This window comes from Stegostoma tigrinum, chromosome 21 (genome assembly GCF_030684315.1).
Source record: "Stegostoma tigrinum isolate sSteTig4 chromosome 21, sSteTig4.hap1, whole genome shotgun sequence".
Lineage (NCBI taxonomy): Eukaryota > Metazoa > Chordata > Chondrichthyes > Orectolobiformes > Stegostomatidae > Stegostoma > Stegostoma tigrinum.
The window spans coordinates 38192383-38212576 of record NC_081374.1 but is presented as its reverse complement, the minus strand read 5'-3'; the positions used below and the strand labels follow the sequence as shown (position 1 = coordinate 38212576).

Genomic DNA, 20194 nt, shown 5'->3' with positions numbered 1-20194 from the left:
ATTTAACTTTCCATGTTGAAACAGTTGTGTTATTTGTAGGTTCATGGATCATTGTTTTTTTTTAAAAAGTGTAACAATAAGTCAATTTGTAAATGTAGCAGCCACTGCTTTTTCAGAAGATTTCTAATCAGGTGACAAATTTAAAGAAAACTGGAAGAACTGATACTTTAAAATATTAATATTTTAAAAGACATGCAAAAAAAATTTGGATTTTTAAATGTGTGTTCTGCTGCTAGTTTCATGCCTTTAATATTGCTGACCATTCCCAATAGAAAATCTCATATCCCTTGACTCAGTGTTTAAAACTTCCTGCACACTTGTAATTGCGTAAATTGCAACTACGTATATTTGGATTTTAACTATACATATTTACAGCATAAAACTGGCATTTTCTTACAGTAACTGAAGAAAAATTCCACTGCCCCACAACTTAAGACTTCCTCAAGCACATTATCTTGCTCGACTTTAAACTTTTTTCATAAGATAGCACTGTATCTGCTTCCTGTAGTAAACTATTCCTTTGTTCATCATTGCCTTAAGGATATCCCAATTTTATTCACATTTCCTTAATTATAAACAACTAACTAGCGACCATTCCTTGCTGACAGACTGAAGTTTATCCCCAGTTTTTGCAGCCATCTCTGATCTAGTGATAAATCAGCAACATCTCAAATGCTCCGTACTTCAACTGTGACCAAAGTACAGGTTTTCATCATTCTTGGATCTGGGAGTATGGTGCTAGAGGACAAAGGCATCACAAGTATTTCTCCCCTTTTGAAACAGGTATGCGAGATAACAGAGCCAACAAGTTGTTCAAATTTCACACAAGGTCATTGGGGGCAAAACTGGGACTTGAAAGTGCATGGTTTTGGTGTCACTCTTTTTCTTCATTTTTATCAAGTTTTGCTTGAAACTTTGAGCTGATGTTGAGAGTTGACCTTTCAGCTTTGAGCAGCAGCTTGTTTTAAAACAAAGCAAAGAACAAATAAGCTGACATGTGTTTCGGAGAAGTGGCCTGGCAAGTTAATTGCAGGTTTATTATTGTTCTAAAGACACTGCAGATGTTTTAACACGTAAGATGCATTATGCTTGAGGACCAGCAGATGCCAGGATATTAAGAGGGGCCATCACTGTGAGGCTGATGCTGACCAGTCAAGCAAAGAGAATATTGAAAGAATTGAAACCACATGTTGAGCTGGTTTTTGTTAGGCGGAAGGCAGTTTGTCTGTTAAAGCTTCCAGACTGAGCTTTGGTGTGTTTCCTGTTACTGTCAAGTTACCAACTTATTGAAAGTTATAAGAAAATAAGTGAATACACCTTGAAGTCTGCTGGAAGCTGTCTGCTTAAGGCAATGACTTCAGAATTCAAGTAAGATTTGCAGTTTACTTGCCTGTGAATAATCTAGATCCACATAGGTTTCTGGGTACTGAGATTCAAATTCAACATGGCAGACCGTAGGATTTGAACTCAATAAAAGAAGATCTGGAATTAATACTTACAAATAACAATTGTTGATTATGGAAAAACTCATCTCGTTCATGCATTTTCTTCAGTAAAGCTAACTGCTGTCCTTGCCTGATCTGGCCTACACCTGGCTCCAGCCAGACCCATAGCAATGTCGCTGACTCTTAAGTGCCCTCTCAGCAATCAGGGATGAGCAATAAGTGCCAGCCAAGCCAGCAACGCCCACATCACTTGAATGAACTGAAAGAATGTACTTGGATGATTTGGTCTTTTAGGGAAAGGGAATATCTTCAAAGTTTGGAAAGAGGTTTTAAAAAAGTGACAAAGATATATTCAGAGTGACTGGAGAAACGGGCAGCTTAAATTTTATTGTAAAGTGACACTTTTTGGAAAGAGAAATGAAACACAACACAAATCAAAAAACATATCCTCTTCATAGAGGTGCAGGAACAGACCCACTTATAGATACCTGCTTAAAAATCTTGGAATATGGCAGGGCAAGGTGATCAGACTGTTTAAAAAAAAATGCATGTGGGATTCTTGGCTTTATAAACAAGAATCATATTCAAAGGAAAGGAAGCGATAAGTCTTCATAAATTACTGGGGAAATGTCAGTTTGTTTAATGGGCCCAAATTCTAGCCGTTATTCTATAAAAAGTTGGCAAAGGCTTAACAGATATGCAGAGAATAGTTAGGAGAATGGTAGAGATGAAGGATTTCAATTTTCTGAGAAGACAAGAAAAACTGGAACTGCTCTATTTAGGATACAGAAGGTTAAAAGAACATTTAACAGAGGTGATAATTATTTCTCACAATCCATTGTTTCCACTCAAAGGACAGACAGTATGTGGAGAATACAAACTTAAAACAGGCAAAAAAAATCCACAATGGAAATTTAGAATATGAAAATGAACTGCCTGAGATTTAATATTTTCTTTTATATTCTCAGTTATCCTTTATTCATTTCCTTCTGGCCTCTCCAGTCAACTTAACACCATAATGCTCCGATTGTTATTCTTAATATCAGCAACGTTCTGTTTAAATTGCAATGTTAATTTCCAATACAGAGTTGCGATGCTTTGGAATTCCCTGACCCAAAGAGTTGTGGAGAACAAATGTTGAGTAATTCAAGGCAGGGACAAATCTCAGTTAATTGAGGAATAAGGGACATGCAAAGTGCAGTTGAGGTAAATCAGCCATGATTGCATACAATGGCAAAGTCAGTTTGGAGGCAAATGGTTAATTCCTATTTTTACACACATTCTTAGTTTTTTTTCTTGCCTTATTACTCAAATATTAACATTGTCAATAATATTTCCATGAGAGTTTCTCATGCCCTAACTCAATGTAAAATCATCACACCATAAATGCAAACATCATGGGGGGGGAAGTGAATGAAACTGGACTGTGGCAAGTTTGCAAGTGCAGTTTTCATTATACAAGGAAATTCACATTCATTTTTATGTACATATTACCATTGTAAGAGTTAGAATTCACAGTTAAAATAAAGGGGGCTTGAACATCATTTCTGGGCCCTGGTCCAATAACCAGCATCCACTTTGTCTATAGAACATAGAACATTACAGCACAGTACAGACGCTTCGGGCTTCCACGTTGCGCCGACCTGTCATACCAATCTGAAGCCCATCTAACCTACACTATTCCATGTCCATCCATATGCTTGTCCAATGACGACTTAAATGTACTTAAAGTTGGCAAATCTACCACCAGTGCAGGCAAAGCATTCCATTCCCTTACTACTCTCTGAGTAAAGAAACTACCTCTGACATCTGTCCTATATCTTTCACCCCTCAATTTAAAGCTATGCCCCCTTGTGCTCGCCGTCACCATCCTAGAAAAAAGGCTCTCCCTATCTAACGCTCTGGTTATTTTATATGTTTCAATTAAGTCACCTCTCAACCTTCTCCTCTCTAATGAAAAACAGCCTCAAGTCCCTCAGCCTTTCCTCGTAAGACCTTCCCTCCATACCAGGCAATATTCTAGTAAATCTCTGCACCCTTTCCAAAACTTCCACATCCTTCTTATAATGCAGTGACCAGAACTGTATGCAATACTCCAAGTGCGGCTGCACCAGAGTTTTATACAGCTTCACCATAACCTCATGGTTCCGGAACTCGATCCCTCTATTAATAAAAGCTAAAACACTGTATGCCTTCTTAATAACCCTGTCAACCTGGGTGGCAACTTTCAAGGATCTGTGTACATGGACACCAAGATCTCTCTGCTCATCTACACTACCAAGAATCTTATCATTAGCCCAGTACTTTGCATTCCGGTTACTCCTACCAAAGTGCATCACCTCACACTTGTCCGCATTAAACTCCATATGCCACCTCGCAGCCCATCTATGTCTCTCTGTAACCTACAACATCCTTCTTCACTATCCACAACTCCACCGACCTTGGTGTCATCTGCAAAGTTACTAACCCATCCTTCTACACCCTCATCCAGGTTGTATTTATAAAAATGACAAACAGCAGTGGACCCAACACTGACTCTTGTGGTACATCACTAGTAACTGGTCTCCAGGATGAACATTTCCCATCAACCACCACCATCTGTCTTCTTTCAGCAAGCCAATTTCTGTTCCAAACTGCTATATCTCCCACAATCCCATTCCTCCGCATTTTGTAGCCTACTGTGGGGAACCTTATCGATCGCCTTGCTGAAATCCATATACGCCACATCAAACGGTTTACTCTCATCTACCTGTTTGGTTACTTTCTCAAAGAACTCTTAAGGTTTGTGAGGCACAACCTACCCTTCACAAAACCATGTTGACTATCCCTAATCAAATGATTCTTTTCTAGATGATTATAAATCCTATCTCTAATAACCTTTTCCAACACTTTACCAACAACTGAAGTCTGTGGGGTGCCTTTAGATGTGTCCTTCCATTTCAGATGGGAACGACAGCCTAGTTAGCCTGCTCCTCCATTCAACACAATCCTAGTTGGTCTTGGATTTGAAGTCCGTGTTCCTACTTGCTCCCCAAACATCTTGGTTCCTTGAAACAATAATTTTGTCTATCTCAGCCTTAAATGTATTCAAAATGGAGATTAACAACCCTCTAGGGTAGAAAATTCCCAAGATTTAAAACCTTTAGTCAAATAATTTCACTTCACTTCAGTTCTAAAAGATCAATCTCTTAATCTTCCAAAATCTCGGCCCAAGAAAGTAATTACCTGTGTTCTGTATCCTCCATGTTTTGGTGAACTGGGTGTCAGGTGGAACAGACTCTCCTTCTCCTATTGTAACATCTTCTACAAATGACATAGAAGGTGCATTTATATTTGGGCTCTCAAAGTCATAATAAGCACCAATGGCAGCCTGCAAATTCCTGAAAAACAAAAAACAAAAAAACAAAGTTGCTCAATTAATTCAGAGATAACAGGAACTGCAGATGCTGGAGAATCCAAGATAACAAAGTGTGGAGCTGGATGAACACAACAGGCCAAGCAGCATTTTAGGAGCACAAAAGCTGACGTTTCAGGCCCAGACCCTTCATGAGAAAAGCTTTTCTGATGAAGGGCCTAGGCCTGAAACATCAGCTTTTGTGCTCCTAAGATGCTGCTTGGCCTGCTGTGTTCATCCAGCTCCACACTTTATTTGCTCAATTAATGATCTTGAATGAGGATATATTTGAACTTCTTTCGAGTTACCATACTGGAACAGCATATATATCCTCAGAAAACCAAACTCAAAATATCATGGAAAAACAGGTTTGCCCATGCAACAAGGGCAAAAACTTAATTTAGCTTGCAAGACAGAGCAAACAGAACATAAACACACAACAAGCAATATTACGCACAAACAGAATAAAATCTACTAACATTTAAAAAATGCTCCACAAGCAACTGTAAGCCTTTATGAATGGTTTAGGAGAGGTGACTGATAATTGGTCAACATGTGTTTAGTTAGGTTTCAACCGCAGATGATATTTGAACAAGAGGAGAGTTGCATAATTTGGTCTAGAGATGATAAAAGTGTACATAAGGATTTCAGCATTGGTGAGGGTAGGACAGATGTAGAGGTGGTAAGACAGGGGGCATAGGTCTAAGCAAACAGTCTTTGTGGCTGATGAGTTTGAAGCTCAACTATGGGTTTACCTGGATGCCATGGATGCGAGCACTCTGGTTCAGCATGAGCAACCAGCCAGGAAAGGAGATGGAGTCAATGGCTTCGAACATCCTGATTTTCAATTGTAGGGAATCCTGGCTCATGCTCAACACAAAAGGACAGGATCAGGAGTTGGTCATTCAGCCCCTCAAGCCTATTCATCATTTAAATCGATCATGGATGTGTCCTCAACTCTATTTTCACTGACACCCTTTCCCAATCTTCTCAACTCAAGAGAACGCAAGACAAGGCTCTACCCAAAGCTTAAGTCTGAGTGTCCAGACCTAATTCTTGTGAATCTGCACCCACAGCGCCCTCCCAAAAAGGTTCATACATCGTTTCCAAAGAATGGTCCCCAAAACTGAACACAGTCCTGCAGTTGGGAAAGTCTCTAGGCTATCTTTCACTAAACCACAACTTCTTCCCTGTTATCTTCAAGCCCCACCTTGCCCGTTTGATTTCTTTTTGTAACTACACACAAACGTAGAGAAGTGCATTTCTTTGCCCTACCAGGGTAAAGATTCATCGAAGTGAATAAATCTCACTACCCCATATTAAATCCCCATGTTAAATCACAGCTGCATGCATTCTATCTGTTTATAGCCCTTTTCCAGTTCCATCTGTCTAACATACTGAACCTTATAATTTAGAGTTACCTGCAAACTTAGGATATGCAACTCTTCGTTTTCCAAGTCAATTAATATAATCATGAAACTGAGAGGCCCAAGTGAAGATCCCTGGGGAACACCATGTCTTATTCTACCAATCAGAATACATATCCTTTCTCTCACCTTGCTGTCTCCTAATAATTGTCAACTATCAAACAGCAGTATAACATGAGAGGTCCACATGGTAACAAGCTCAGGGAAGGGTGGAATGTTACAGAAAAATGTCTTTACTTAAATGTACAGCATATTAACATGTGAAAACAAATGATAAAGGGATATTAAAGGAGGGTGAGCATGTCATTCAGCAATAGAAGGAAGCCTGGGATGGATCATTGAACAACTTGTAATGAGACCAGACAGAAAGTGCAAGTGTGATAATTACAAGAACAACATAAACGCAGCTGCCTTGAGGTAGGTCATAGCATAGAAGCAATGAAAGCCAAATGTTCAACATTTCCAACTGTACTGAGGTAAGGCATCTTTCAGTGGCAGCTAGAGTTCCAAACCATGACCATGCTTCAATGAAACCACCAAAAGGAATTAGGCCATTTGGGAAAGAATTCATCATAAAGAAACTGAACTATTTTCAAGCGCATTAAAAGAGTCATATTTGCAGCAAGGATCCAAGGTAAAGCCATTTTAACTGTCATTTTTAAAATTGTCTAAGTGAGTCACTTTTGTTTTCTAAGTAGTTTTAGATAATAATATGGCAGCAGGAAGATTAAACACATTAAAGTCACATACAAATGTTATACTTTCAGTTTTTTCTTCACACTATTCAACAGTGTACCCAAATGACACATTTTGCAAGACTCGACATAGACATCAGGAGCTATACTACAGCAACAATGACTGATCTCATTCTCATCAGCTCAAGAGTACATTGCTGAATAATCATCAGGGACAAAAATCATTTTCCATCTGTCTCTCCCACCTTAACACTGTGCTGAAACTAACATTACAGCCTCTGCCACAACACTAAAGGAAACAGCGTTGACCAGAGATCAAAACCCAAACTGTGGCTCTATGGGCGCTCAATTAATTCACTAATAGATGCAGTGCATCATCAGGAAGCTCTGCATCATTTTGTAACCATAAACATATCGCAATCAAATTGATCATTTACACTGCTAATTTTGTCTTTGAATTACACAAGCAAAGTTAGCACAAATCCACAGGTATGAACAGGCAAATAATCAATTTCATAGCTGCGCACTTTACATAGGGCACTGCTAAACATTCAAGTGGCTGCAATCAAACTAAAATTGAAATGTACGTCCATTTTCTTGTTCCTCCATCCGTTCCACTCCATCCATAATAGCTGGCTCAAATAAAAAAAGGGGCTGAGATTAAACAGAGTGCAGAGCAGCCCACTAAAATATAAGCAACAGGTTGCAACCCCTCAAACTCAGAAACATTTCTTCCAAACTGGAGAAATTATCTGCTACCTGAATGTCTACAAATGATTCTTCGTGTTTAACACTAGTGCTCCACATAACATTCTACATCCCAAAATCATAACAGCAAGGAAACAACCAGACAAAGATAGTCTTTTACAAGAGGAGGCCCATCGCTGCCACACATCAAGGAGAACTATCAGGATACGTCCAGGAAGACCAGAATCTGGAAATTGAAAGAAAGTACAGGCACCCATACAGAAAAACATTCTGAAGAATGAACCACTATTTCTGAAACTAACAGATAATAAATGTAGCTAGCACATATTTTTTCAAAGCCAATAATATCCTAATTGTTGCTAGGATCTGTCCGTTTTATAGTTTGGTTATACGGTTTTACAGAAATCACTGGATCCAGAAAGTTATTTGTTTCACTCTCCAGATGCTTCCCCACCACTTGATTTTTATTTCAGATCTGCAGTACAAGGGATCCTTGATTTACCTAAATTACACTTAACAAACACAATTTCTTAAGGCATACTGAGACAGTGAGAATGTATGAGAAATGGGGAAAGAGTGGACGCACTGAAGTTGTTAACCTTGCAGCAACAAAGGTTGACATGTTGGCCTCCTTCAGTGCATTACGTCACACATTTTCAGGTTTAACTCTATTTATCACTAATCTACCCACCAGAACAGTTCATTAATATCCTTCTACAGTTTACAGTTATCCTCCTCACAGTTTACCACTGTCTATTTTCATGTTATAGTCAGACAGGGTGGAAACAGACCCTTTGGTCCAATCAGTTCATGCTGACCATGTTCCCAAACCAAACTATTCCCTCTTGGCTGGGTTTGGCCTATACCACGCCAAACCTTTCCTATTCATGTACTTATCCAAATGTCTTTTAAATGCTGTAACCGTACACACATCCACCACACTCTCTGGAAATTCATTCCACACACTAACCACTTGTGTAAAAACAGGTGCCCCTTAGATCCCTTTAAATCTTTCTCCTCACCTTCAAAACCAAACTCCCTAGTTTTGAACTCCCTAACCTTAGAGAAAAGACCTTTGCTATCTCTTTATGTCTGCCCCTCATGATTTTGTAAACCTCTATAAAAGGTCAACCCTCAGCCTCCAATCTCCCAAAAATTCCTCAACGACATCAAGGACACCAAAATAGAAGAGGACAAGATAATGAGATATGAGGCAAGTCCCACATTGCTGGATGGATCAGTAAGGCAGACGCTCCATGCCACCAACAGCATCGATAAGGACTCTGAAATTTCTGGATCTGTGCCTCACAACCCACTTCACCTTCAATGACCGTATATTCGAATGAATCAACAAAACACCAATGGGATTGTTGATAGCAGGACTGATAGTAGAAATAGCAGTGCAAAGACGAAAACGGACAGTGCTACCCACTATCCAACCCAAACTCTGGGTCTGTTATATAGATGACACCTTTGTGACTATCAAATGCACAAAACTAAAGGAAACACACAGACGCAAAAACACATCCTCAACGGAATAAAATTCACAAAAGAAGAGAACAATAACCAACTACCCCTTCTAGACATAATAAACAACCAACCACTTGAACTTCAAATTGTTTGCATGCAGCATGAATATCCTATCAAGAATTTGGATTTAATATGCACTCTCATGGCAGTCAAAGCAAGCACAAGATCTGTCTGAAGTAATGTCAATTTTTACTTCCTGGAGAAGTTCACCCAGATGGTTATACCTGACATAAATAAGTAAAAATTGGACTATCCAGCACTATTTGGAACACAACTATTTGAGCACAAATCTGCTTTTGCAGTCTCTTATGTACCCACTAGTGGACGTTTATGTTTATCCACAGTACACTTCAACTGGCATAGATTTGTTCACTCACTCAACTTGACCCAATCACACTGCAGCATATCAAAATTCTCTTCACAGTTCATCCTCCCACCCCATTTTACATTTTCTGCAAACTCGAAGCTATTACATTGGTTCCCTCGTCTAACTCATGAATATGTACGGTGAGTAGCTGGGTTCCAAGCACTGATCCCTGCAGTACTCCACTTGCCACTGGCTGCTACTCAGAAAAAGACCCCTTTATTCCACATTTTGTTCCCGGTCTGTCAACCAGTTCTTTATCCATCTCTAAACACTACCCCCAATCCCATGTGTGTTAGTTTTACATGCCGATCTCTTATGTGGGGCCTTATTAAAAGCCTCCTCAACATCCAGGTAAACCACATCCATTGGCATGCCATCAACTCTACTAGTTACAACTTTGAAAAATTCCAGATTTGTCAAGCGGGATTTTTTTTTGTAATTCTGGTCTGGGTGTCCAATCCTGGCACTGTTTTCCATGCGATCTTCTATTTCATCTTTAATAATGGGCACTAGCATTTTCCATACGACCAATGTCAGGCTAACAGGTCTACTATTCAGTTTTCACTCAACCTCCTTTTTAAAGTAGTAGGTTACATGAATTACCTTCCAATGCATAACAGTTGTTCCAAAGTATAAACAACCTTCAAAAGTGTTCACCAGGTATCCACTAGGGTCACTTCCTTAAGTAGTTTGGGATGTAAATCGTAGGTCCTGGGGATATATTAGGGCCTTTAATCCCACCAATATCCCCAACACTATGTCCATATTAACACTGATTTCCTTCAGCTTCTCCTTTTCAGTGTTACCCAACATTTTGGGACTTTATTAGTGTCCTCCCTAGTGAAAGCAGGACCAAAACATTTAATTGGTCTGCTACCTCTTTGTTCCCTAATATAACACCCACTACTTTTGAGTGTACAGGATTTACATTTGTCTTGACTAATCTTTTGCTCCCGAGATACAGCCTAGTCGTAAAAACTTCTACACCAATGTTCTCCACAAGCTTATTTTCACACTCTATTCTCCCTTCTTAAATCAATCCCTTTGACCCCCTTTGCTGAAATCTAAACTGCTCCCAACACGAGGGTCTGCTTTTGTTTTTGGCCAATGTGTTTGTGCCTTCCTTGGATGTAATACTATCCCTAGTTCCCCTTGCTTGCCATGGCAAGTCAGTTTTCCCTTTGTGTTTTGAATTTCTGTGCCAAACACACAATCTGTTTATGGGATACATGGACTTTTTGGATCATTTACAGAAACAATTTGTTGTTCAATTTGTACTAAAGAAAAAGTCTGACTATTGTGCAAATAGAGCTAGGTAGTATGTTTTAAAATAACTGTTTTACAAAAGGTCTGTAAACACCAGCACTTCAAGTCACAGCATGGGTTGGTCGACATTCTGTTGTGGCCTTTGGCTTTCTTGGTGGCTTCAACCTCCATCTTAACTCATCCTGTACCTTAAGTTCCTGACTCTTCTATTGTGTCTAAACCTATCCATTCTTATAAATCTATCAAAGCATATTCATAACCACTTACCCATCTCACATGGTCTTTGCAGATCACGCTATCTCTAATCATTTCTTGATACCACTCACCACCATCACTGCCTCTCAACGCCCTGAACCCACCTCCTTCTCGACCTATCCCTTGGAGGAAAAAACTAGCCCAAATCAAGACCAGACTTAAACTATCCTAATTATCCAGCCTTTGGACCTGCACTCACTACAATATTTCTGCAGCTGATTTATTCAACCATACCGTCACCCCCACCTTTGATGCCTTGGTCCCCAGTGAAACCAATTCCCTTGCTTTGACCTTCCCTTTTACTCTAAAGTGTAAGTGATGCAAATCCCTCTTCCTTACACCCTCCACCCTCACCTCCATAGCGTCATGGACTTCTTTATCACCAGGATTGAGACAGTGTGACCAACAGCCTCGACCACATCCCTCACTTAAACTATCTTGCCAAAATCCCTTTCAGGCTTCCTCCATGAGTACCCTCTCACTTATTCCTTGAATGACCACAACTTGCCCTCCAGACTTATCTCCTGTTCGCTCAATTCTATTCATATTAAATTGATCACTTCATGGTCTCCATTTTCACTTATCATGTCAAGGGTTCAAATCAACACTTCATCTGCATCATCACCTATCTCCACACAAACACAGTCCTCAACCCCAACAGAAATACAAGTCACTGTCTCACCATCAACATCTCTTACTGCTCCAAAGTCCTTGAATGTGCTGTTCTCCCCCTGCCCCCCCCCGCCACCAACTAACTCTATTCTCATCTTTCCTGGGATTCCATGTTTCCATACCTCTAATGAGGGCTCCAAAACATAATATCTGTACCAAGATAGCTCTTATTCAAAAAGGACATTCTATGCGACTGTGACAAAGGTAAACTTTCTATGTTTGTCTATCTCATTCCATCTGCAGCCTTTTGATACAGCTGTCGATACGATCCTCCTTCTCATCTGGGTGGGACTGTTCTCGCATGGTTCTATTCTTGTCTGTCCAACTGTAGCCAGCAAATCACTTGCATACACAAAGGTACAGTGACAGCTTCATCTGACTACCATCTCACTCAACTGCTCCACTGTTGCTAAATCAAATCAGACCAGTTATCCCAACCCTAGAATGGATGTGCATAAATATTTACAAAATTTAGTGTCAGAAAAACTGAGCATTTTTTCAGTCACCACTACTTAGTAAGTAGCATGGCCCAATTTCACCCTCTTCTCAACTCATCTGCTGGGAAATTCTCAGTCATAACTTTGAAGCTTAACTATTGAAATGTATTCCTTATTGTGCATCCATGGCCTAATTTATCTCGTACTAAATTTCAAGAACTTGACTATTATCTTGGGAAAGCTCAAGGCAGCAAGGATAGATAAACTTGTACTAAAATATAAACTAGCTGTGCTGTCTTAAGGCGAAAATCTATCTGACAAGGACACAGGAATTTGGGAGCAACCTGCAAGACAAACATTGTGTTTAAGAAGAATGAGGTGACCTTATTGAGGTAAGATTCTTGGGCAGCTTAACATGACAGAAGGGGAGAAGCTATTTCTTCTTCCAGAGGATTCGAGGACCAGACGGCATAAATCTCAGAGAAAGGGCTCACCTAGCTAGGACACAGACCAGGATGAATCTATTCTCTCAGAGTGCAGTTAATCTGTGGAACTGTGAACTGCAGAAAGCTGCACAGCTTGGGATGTTTAGGATATTCAAGGCTGTGATAGGCAGATTTTTAAATCACTATGGGAATCAAAGGTTGCAGGGTAAAAACAGGAATGAGGCAGAGTTCCCAAATCAGCCACAATTTCATTGAATGGCAGATCTGACTTGAAGAGCCAAATGGCATACTTCTACCCTGTCTTATGGCCTGCTCCCAAACGACACTGAGTATTGCTTTACATTCAACAGAATAACTTTTCTAAAAGACAGGGAAAGCAAATTATTTATAAATACGTAAAAGGCTGGAATCATATCCTAGATTAACGAACATTGCACTAAATTAGGTCATCTGAGACAAGCAGAGTATGCTTTGGGCTTTGGAATTAGGCAGCATGAAATAGGCACCACATACTATGAAGATAAACATTCTGCCCCATTTACTATCAAAAACTATTTCAACGCCATGTAGACCATCCATAAACACATGAAGCAATGTCCTGAGGAAGAGTCACTCAAATTAACTCTGATTCTTTCCACAGATGCTGCCAGACCTGAGTTTTTCCAGCAATTTCAGTTTTTATTTCACAATACTTGCCATTCAAGTCAGAAGGTTTTAGGTCAGTCACGAGGCGCTCCTTAATTTTTTAAAAAATCTCTGTGAAAATGATGGTAGGTTTATAGAACATATTTTATACAAGTCATAAGTAAATACTGATGGCCTCAGCAAGGAGAGCTAAGAGAAAAGCAGCAAGGCAAACACAAACAGGGACTCGAAAAACTTTCTTATAATTACATGCTATTGCGCATTAGCATTAGATGGCATTTAGGAAAAGAATGCCACTTTGGTTGCAGGCACACTTTATTTCTTACTGGTATTACCAGAATAAGCAGCATTAGTGAGACTTCAACACAAAAAACAGCACAGCTTAAATATCAGATCTCAGTCTGGACCATAGATTCACTAGTGTGCGTGAGATGAAAATCACAACACCACATCATCTCAAATTGGTTTGAGGGACAGCACAAACACTTTATTATAAATGGTATCTTCTTGTGCTCCATAACTTGGCGATTCAATAGAGTGCAACAAAACTACAAATTACATTTGAAACTATTCTAATCAATCGCCAAAGTTACAAAAAAGCTCAACATATATTGCCAGGACTCTGCAACTCAGCTCCCTGTACACAAGCTATATTTATATACAGTCACTCATTAAATACAATGTCCGAAAGTACTTCATGGAAGCATTAAAAAGTTTCCTAAAGGAGAAAACCTAGGCAAAGGAGAGAAGTGAACCAAGGTGACCAAGTAAGCAATTAAAACTGGGGATGCACAATAGACCAAAATTAACAGAACAGAGATCAGAGAATTGTAAAACTAAAGAAGATGACATATACAAGAAGCGGTGACACCATGGAGAAAGAAAGCATAAGAATCTGAAAGTCAACATGTTGTTTGACCAAGAGCGAAATTAGATCACCAAGCACAAAGCCTGATAGGAGAGTGAGATTTTGTATTATTTAAAGATATTAGTAGAACTGCTCTGGATGACGTCAAACTTTACACTGGGAGACCAGGCAGGGCTATTTTGGAATTGTCAAGCATGGTGGTAACAAACGCAAAACCGTTGAGTTTCAACAGCAGTGGAACTGAGACAAGGTAAAGTCAAGCAATAATACAGACATAGAAATGAGTGGTTTTAGTGATCAGCCGGCCATTCGTAACAAACTTAATATAGTCCCCTTGATATGCCACTTGAACTTCAACATTCACTCCAGCCAGCTCCATGACAAAAGACCATCTACAAGGTGCATTGCTGCTTGGTTTCAATAGCATCTTTCAAACCAGACATGTCCAATTCCTAAAAGGACAAAGGTGAAAGGAACTTGGAAAAATGCCACCTCCCAAGGGGAAGCACGGTGGCACAGTGGCTAGAACTGCTGCCTTGCAGCACCAGGGACCCAGGTTTGATTCCGGCCTTGGGTGTCTGTGTGGAGTTTGCACATTGTCCCCAAGTCTGCATGGGTTTTCTCCGGGTGCTCCGGTTCCCTCCCACAGTCCAAAGATGTGCTGGTTCGGTGGATTGGCCATGCTAAATTGCCCATAGTGTTCAGAATGTGTAGCTTAGGTGGGTTTTAGGGGATGGGTCTGGGTGGGATGCACTAAGGTTTGGTGTGGACTTGCTGGGCCAAAGGACCTGTTTCCACACTGTAGGGATTCTATGATACCTTCAAGTTCACTTTCAAATCTTAACATCATCACTAGAAAATATACCACTTTTACTGTCTTCAGATCAAAAGCTTGGAACTTGCTACAAGGCAGCAGACAGTACCTTTGTTCCACAGACTTTTGTGCTGAAGGCAGTAGCTGCTGTCTTTTCATGGGCAATTTGGTATGGCCAACAAATGCTGGCTTTTCCAGTGATACATTGAGCGAATAAATAGAAAAGACCTTCGGCAGGCAATTTATGATAACAGGAGGATAACTGCAGCCTTTGATCCCTGACTTAGAGCTTGCATAATTCGACCTTCCCCCCTCAATGTTTTCCAGCAATGAATACTGTTTATACTCAGACATTGAAGAATGATGATAATTTAGAAATAACTATTTATCATGCAAGAAATTGCACATCTTTCCGGATTATACACAAAGCTGCTGGATCTTCTTTTATTACCAGTTAGTTATGCCAGTTAAGACACAAAGCACCAAAATGGCATCACGTTTATTTATATCTCTAACTTGGCAGCTCATTTTACTTCATTGCTCCTAAAAATAGTTATATGTAGAATTCATCACTCAGTCAGCATCATTGGCTCTGCCGACTTCTTCTAACCACGAACTGGAACATCAAACGTCCAGAGAGAAAGATGGGCAGTGTCTAAATACTTAATTTTCTCTTTCAGTACCTTTTGAAAAACATAAGTTTCGCTTTTATCGTCTTTAAAAAAACAAGGTTATCTGACTGGCCTTAAATAATGCCAACATCAAAGACTTAGATTAACTGTACAGCTCCAAAGACATCCTTCTAAATTTTTACGATGCAGTATGTAATAGATCCAACTTGCATTGTTGTAATCATTTCAGAAAGTGGAAGAATAATACTTATTCCAAATTTTATCTTAAAGACTCTACTTCTCAAGCATGGCAACCCGAGTTGCTGTGAAATAAGTTCCAGATCATTGTGCAGACAGACACTCATGCAGTATTCCACCTCCTTTAATAGTGATTTAGCACCCTTATGTTCAACTGTGATGTGGCTCTACAGTCACATTCTGGCACAGCAATCTTTGCTGCATTTACTGCAAAAGATAACTGTGAGCTGAGATCCTGCATGATTCTCTGGTGTCTGGGTCCTCTCTCAACCAGCTGAGCTTATCATCTCTACTCATCTGTTTGGAGGACCACAGAAGTCAGACTCCAGAAGTTGGCCCCGTTTGTTCTCTCCCTTCAGTGCCATACCCACCACCCTAACCCGAACCCATTACCTTCTTTCAGCCACAAGCCCATGTCTGTTCTCTCCCTTTCATCCTCACCCTATCCATTCTCTTCTTTCTAGCACCCCCTCTACCCCAGGGCCCACCTAATCTAATAGACCGATCAAATCTCCACCACTCCAGCCCATTCCCAACATTACCCTGCCAAATTCATGGTTGCATGTGTTAATACGCATGTATCTATTTGCAGGAAATAACACACATGCTCTGCATTGTGAACAAATGCAATCAAACATCAACGTAAATTATAAGAGTTGAGGGCCCTGACTCCACTCACCACATCCTGCCATTGATTTATCATATTTTCTGCCAGCCATCTGATCTTCTATCCATCTAACAGGTTACCCTTTTACCATGGGGTTTTATTTTCCCGCAGTAACATTCCAGAGTCTAGGAATTTTGGAAAATCATCAATGTATCTCATTTTTCATTACCAACATCTAGGAAGACCCAAAGACGATGGTAGTCTTGACTTGAAAACTTATCAGCTCGAATGTCCATCAATTTGGTCAGTCCCACTCCTGCAGTTTGTAATTTCCAACTTGATCTCTTCCTTCCACTTCCTGATTCACAGATATTGCTGAATTGTGTTTTGTATCATCCAAAGTGAAGTGATAAATAAAACATATGTTTACCCACCATTTCCCTATAATCTACAACTGACACTCGCTTTTCTTAGGGAAAAAAAACTCGTTGTTTTCTTACTCTGTTCCTTTTAGATACCTGCATAAAGCCCTGCTGTATATTGGTGCATTCCTACCAAGCTTCCTGTTGTATGCCAATTTCTTTCTGATGACCTTTCAGTCACCTCTGTCATCCATTATATTCTGATCAATTAGCTGACCGGCTGCATATCTGTGCAGGTATATTTTTTCCTTAATTTTGCTGCTTTCTCTAAGTACTTTAGTTAGCTGTTAAACCACAATGGGGTGTCCTCCCTTTAGAATCTTTATACTAAGTTTTCCTGAAATATCCCCATGAATATCTAACATTATCTAACACTATATTTCTGTTGACTTACATGGTTTGCTGGCACTGCAGGGCATGCGTAATATTTGCTGCAAATACCCGTGAAGAGAATGACAGGGTTAAAAGGGGGTGGGGACGAGGTAGAGAACAGAGGGGGCTGAGGACTGGGGAGGAGGAACCCTGCGATCCTTTTCCCGACACCGCCTGTTCTCTCCACCACCCTCCCACTCAATTCCAGTTTCAATGTTGTACATATTCTGTACTCATGTAGAACAGACCGTGTGCCTGATACAATGATGGACAGGGACTGGAACCATGCACGTTCCCAAGTGAACACACATGGACATCTGCCCCGCACTTCCGATATCAGCAAACATTACCCTGATGACTTAAGACGACGGAAGAAATGGCATGATTGCTGCTTTTTCCAGACAACACCAAGACAGGCAGGAAGTATATTGAGAAGAAGATTGGGAATTTGCAAATAGTTATAGACAGGTTGAGCAAGTAGGTGAAAATCAAGCAGATGTATAAAGTGGAAAAATACCAAGTTGTTCACTTTGACAGCAGATTAAAAAAGCATTACTCAATGGAAATCGACTGTGAAATTCCATGCTACGAAGGGATTTAGGGGTTCCAATGCAGAAGTCAGAAAAATTGGGTGCATACAGCATATAATCGAGAAAACTAAGCAGATACTGTATTTTTACAATAGACTAGAACCTTAATCTAAGGATATTATGCTTGAGTTATGTATGAGGAATGATAAGGCCACATCTTGAACACATTTTGGTCTTCTTTTTTAAGAAAAGATGCACGGAGGTTTACTCGACCAGTACCTGGAATGAGCAGATTGTGTAACCAGGATAAGCTGGGCTCGTTTTCACTTGAATCAAGTCACTGTACTAATATGATCTTGGCAAAGTGGATGTAGGTAGAATATTTCCCCTTGTGAAATTAGTCAAGAAGTACAGAGGGCACTAACTTTAAACTTGGGTTCCCCCTTTCAGTGCAATTATGAAGAGATTATTTTTCTCTCGTAGAGCCAAGACACTTTTGAACTGTCCGCTTTAGAAGGTAGCAGCCGTCAAACACAAAATGGTCTTAAGAGAGGTGGACAGATGCTTTATCAGAGTAGAAGTCAAAAGTTTTCAAGAGTAGATGGGAATGTGAAGTTCAAAACACAAACAGACCAACCGTTATCTTACTGAATGGCAAAGCAAACTCATGGGACCTCTACTCCTGTTCCTATTTCACATGTTTGTATTGTTTACTGTGTTTGGTAATGAGCTCCTTATTCAATGAAAACGTAAATAAATTGGAAGCAGTTCAGAAAAAATCTGGACAGGGTAATGTTTTGTCTGATGAAGGAATCCTGGTAAAAGGAGTCAAGCAGGCAAGACAGCTACATTGCAAAGATGTTCACCTTTGGATATGAACATAGGAGGTATGGTTATTAAACGTGCAGATGACACCAACATTAGAGGTGTCACGAACAGCAATAACGGTTACCTCAATGTACAACGGGATCTTGCTCAGATGGGCCAATGGGCGGAGGAGTGGCAGATGGAACTTAATTTAAATAATATAAGATGCTACATTTTGGAAAGGCAAATCAGGGTAGATCTCATACACTTAATGATAAGGTCCTAGGGAAGTGTGGCTGAACAAGGAGACTTTGGAGTTCAGGTTCACAGTTCCTTGAAAGTGGAGTCGCAGGTAGATTAGATAGTGAAGGTGGCATTTGGTATGCTTGCCTTTATTGGTTTGTGCATTGAATATAAGAACATAAGAGATCATGTTGCAGCTGTACAGGTTATTTCTCAGGCCACTTTTGGAATACTGCATACATGGTCTCCCTGCTACAGGATGTTATTAAACTTGAAAGGGTTCAGACAAGATTTACAAGGACGTTGCCAGGATTGGAGAGTTTGATCTTAGGGAGAGGTCGAATAAGCCGGAGCTATTTTCTCTGAAATGTCAGAGGCTGAGAGGTGACCTTACAGAGGTTTATAAAATCCTGAGGGGCATGGATTATCATACACTGTATTACATGGGATTCGTGATGGGATAACTTTGATTTAATTCTATAAAACTTCGGTCTTCAGGATAGAAAAATTGCCTATGGTGCACTATCTCACAAGACTAGGTGAAAAAGAATAGGATTCAAGTTTAGAACATTGCAAGTTTCACCTGAGGCATGAGGTATCAACTGGCCAAGAATTATTATTTCTCACCCACTGTACCTATTATACTTCCTGTGTAACTGGGAACTGTAATGCTTTGAGTAAATGTGAATTTTCCGAAGTAATTTCTGCTTTTACTTCCTTTAGAGAAATAGAAAGAAATTTTCTGCTAAGTCTGGCCTACATTTATTCACCACCCTACACATGTATAACAGCTCTTTTTTCAATGCTGTAGAATCTTGTGCACACGCTAGCTACAGTATTTAGCAACATTACAAAGATTATACTTCTAAAAGTAATTTATTGGCTGAGAACCACTTTTTTTGGATATCTTAAAAAACTGAAAGGCATTATTAACTTGAAGCTCTCTCTTTCTGATTAAAAAGTGAACAATTTACACTTACAGTGGTGCCATTAATCAAATAAAACATCCCAAGGGACTTGATGGAAGCAATAAACAGAAACTGACACCTTCATCCTAAATTTCCAAAATATGATGTATACGCTGAAGAAATAAGCATGTGACTATGAACAGCACATGAAAAGGTTACAAGTATTGTGGACTTTAGATCTCAAAATACAAGCAACTAAACCCAGCAGTAATCATATCACATTAAGACCAGATCAAAAACCAATTTTTCAAATTAACTGTATTTTTAACATGCTTCACATTCAGCATTTCTACAATAAGCATTAAAAATGTTTCATAAAACACTCAAGACTATTCATTCACCACCTGCAAAAATTTAAGAAAAAAACGCGTTATCATTTTCTAATATTAATGTATTCAAGGTCATAA

General features: G+C 39.7%; 1 protein-coding gene across 2 annotated transcripts in view; it reads right to left on the bottom strand.

Annotated features, from left to right (window-relative positions):
- ilrun (inflammation and lipid regulator with UBA-like and NBR1-like domains) overlaps positions 1 to 20194 on the bottom strand; it is a 73729-nt gene that overhangs the window by 52669 nt on the left and 866 nt on the right. For both annotated transcript variants that reach the window (XM_048553058.2, XM_048553059.2), the window contains exon 2: positions 4671 to 4825. In XM_048553058.2, coding sequence (XP_048409015.1) covers positions 4671 to 4825 — 155 coding nt within the window. The remainder of the gene's footprint in view (positions 1 to 4670; positions 4826 to 20194) is intronic.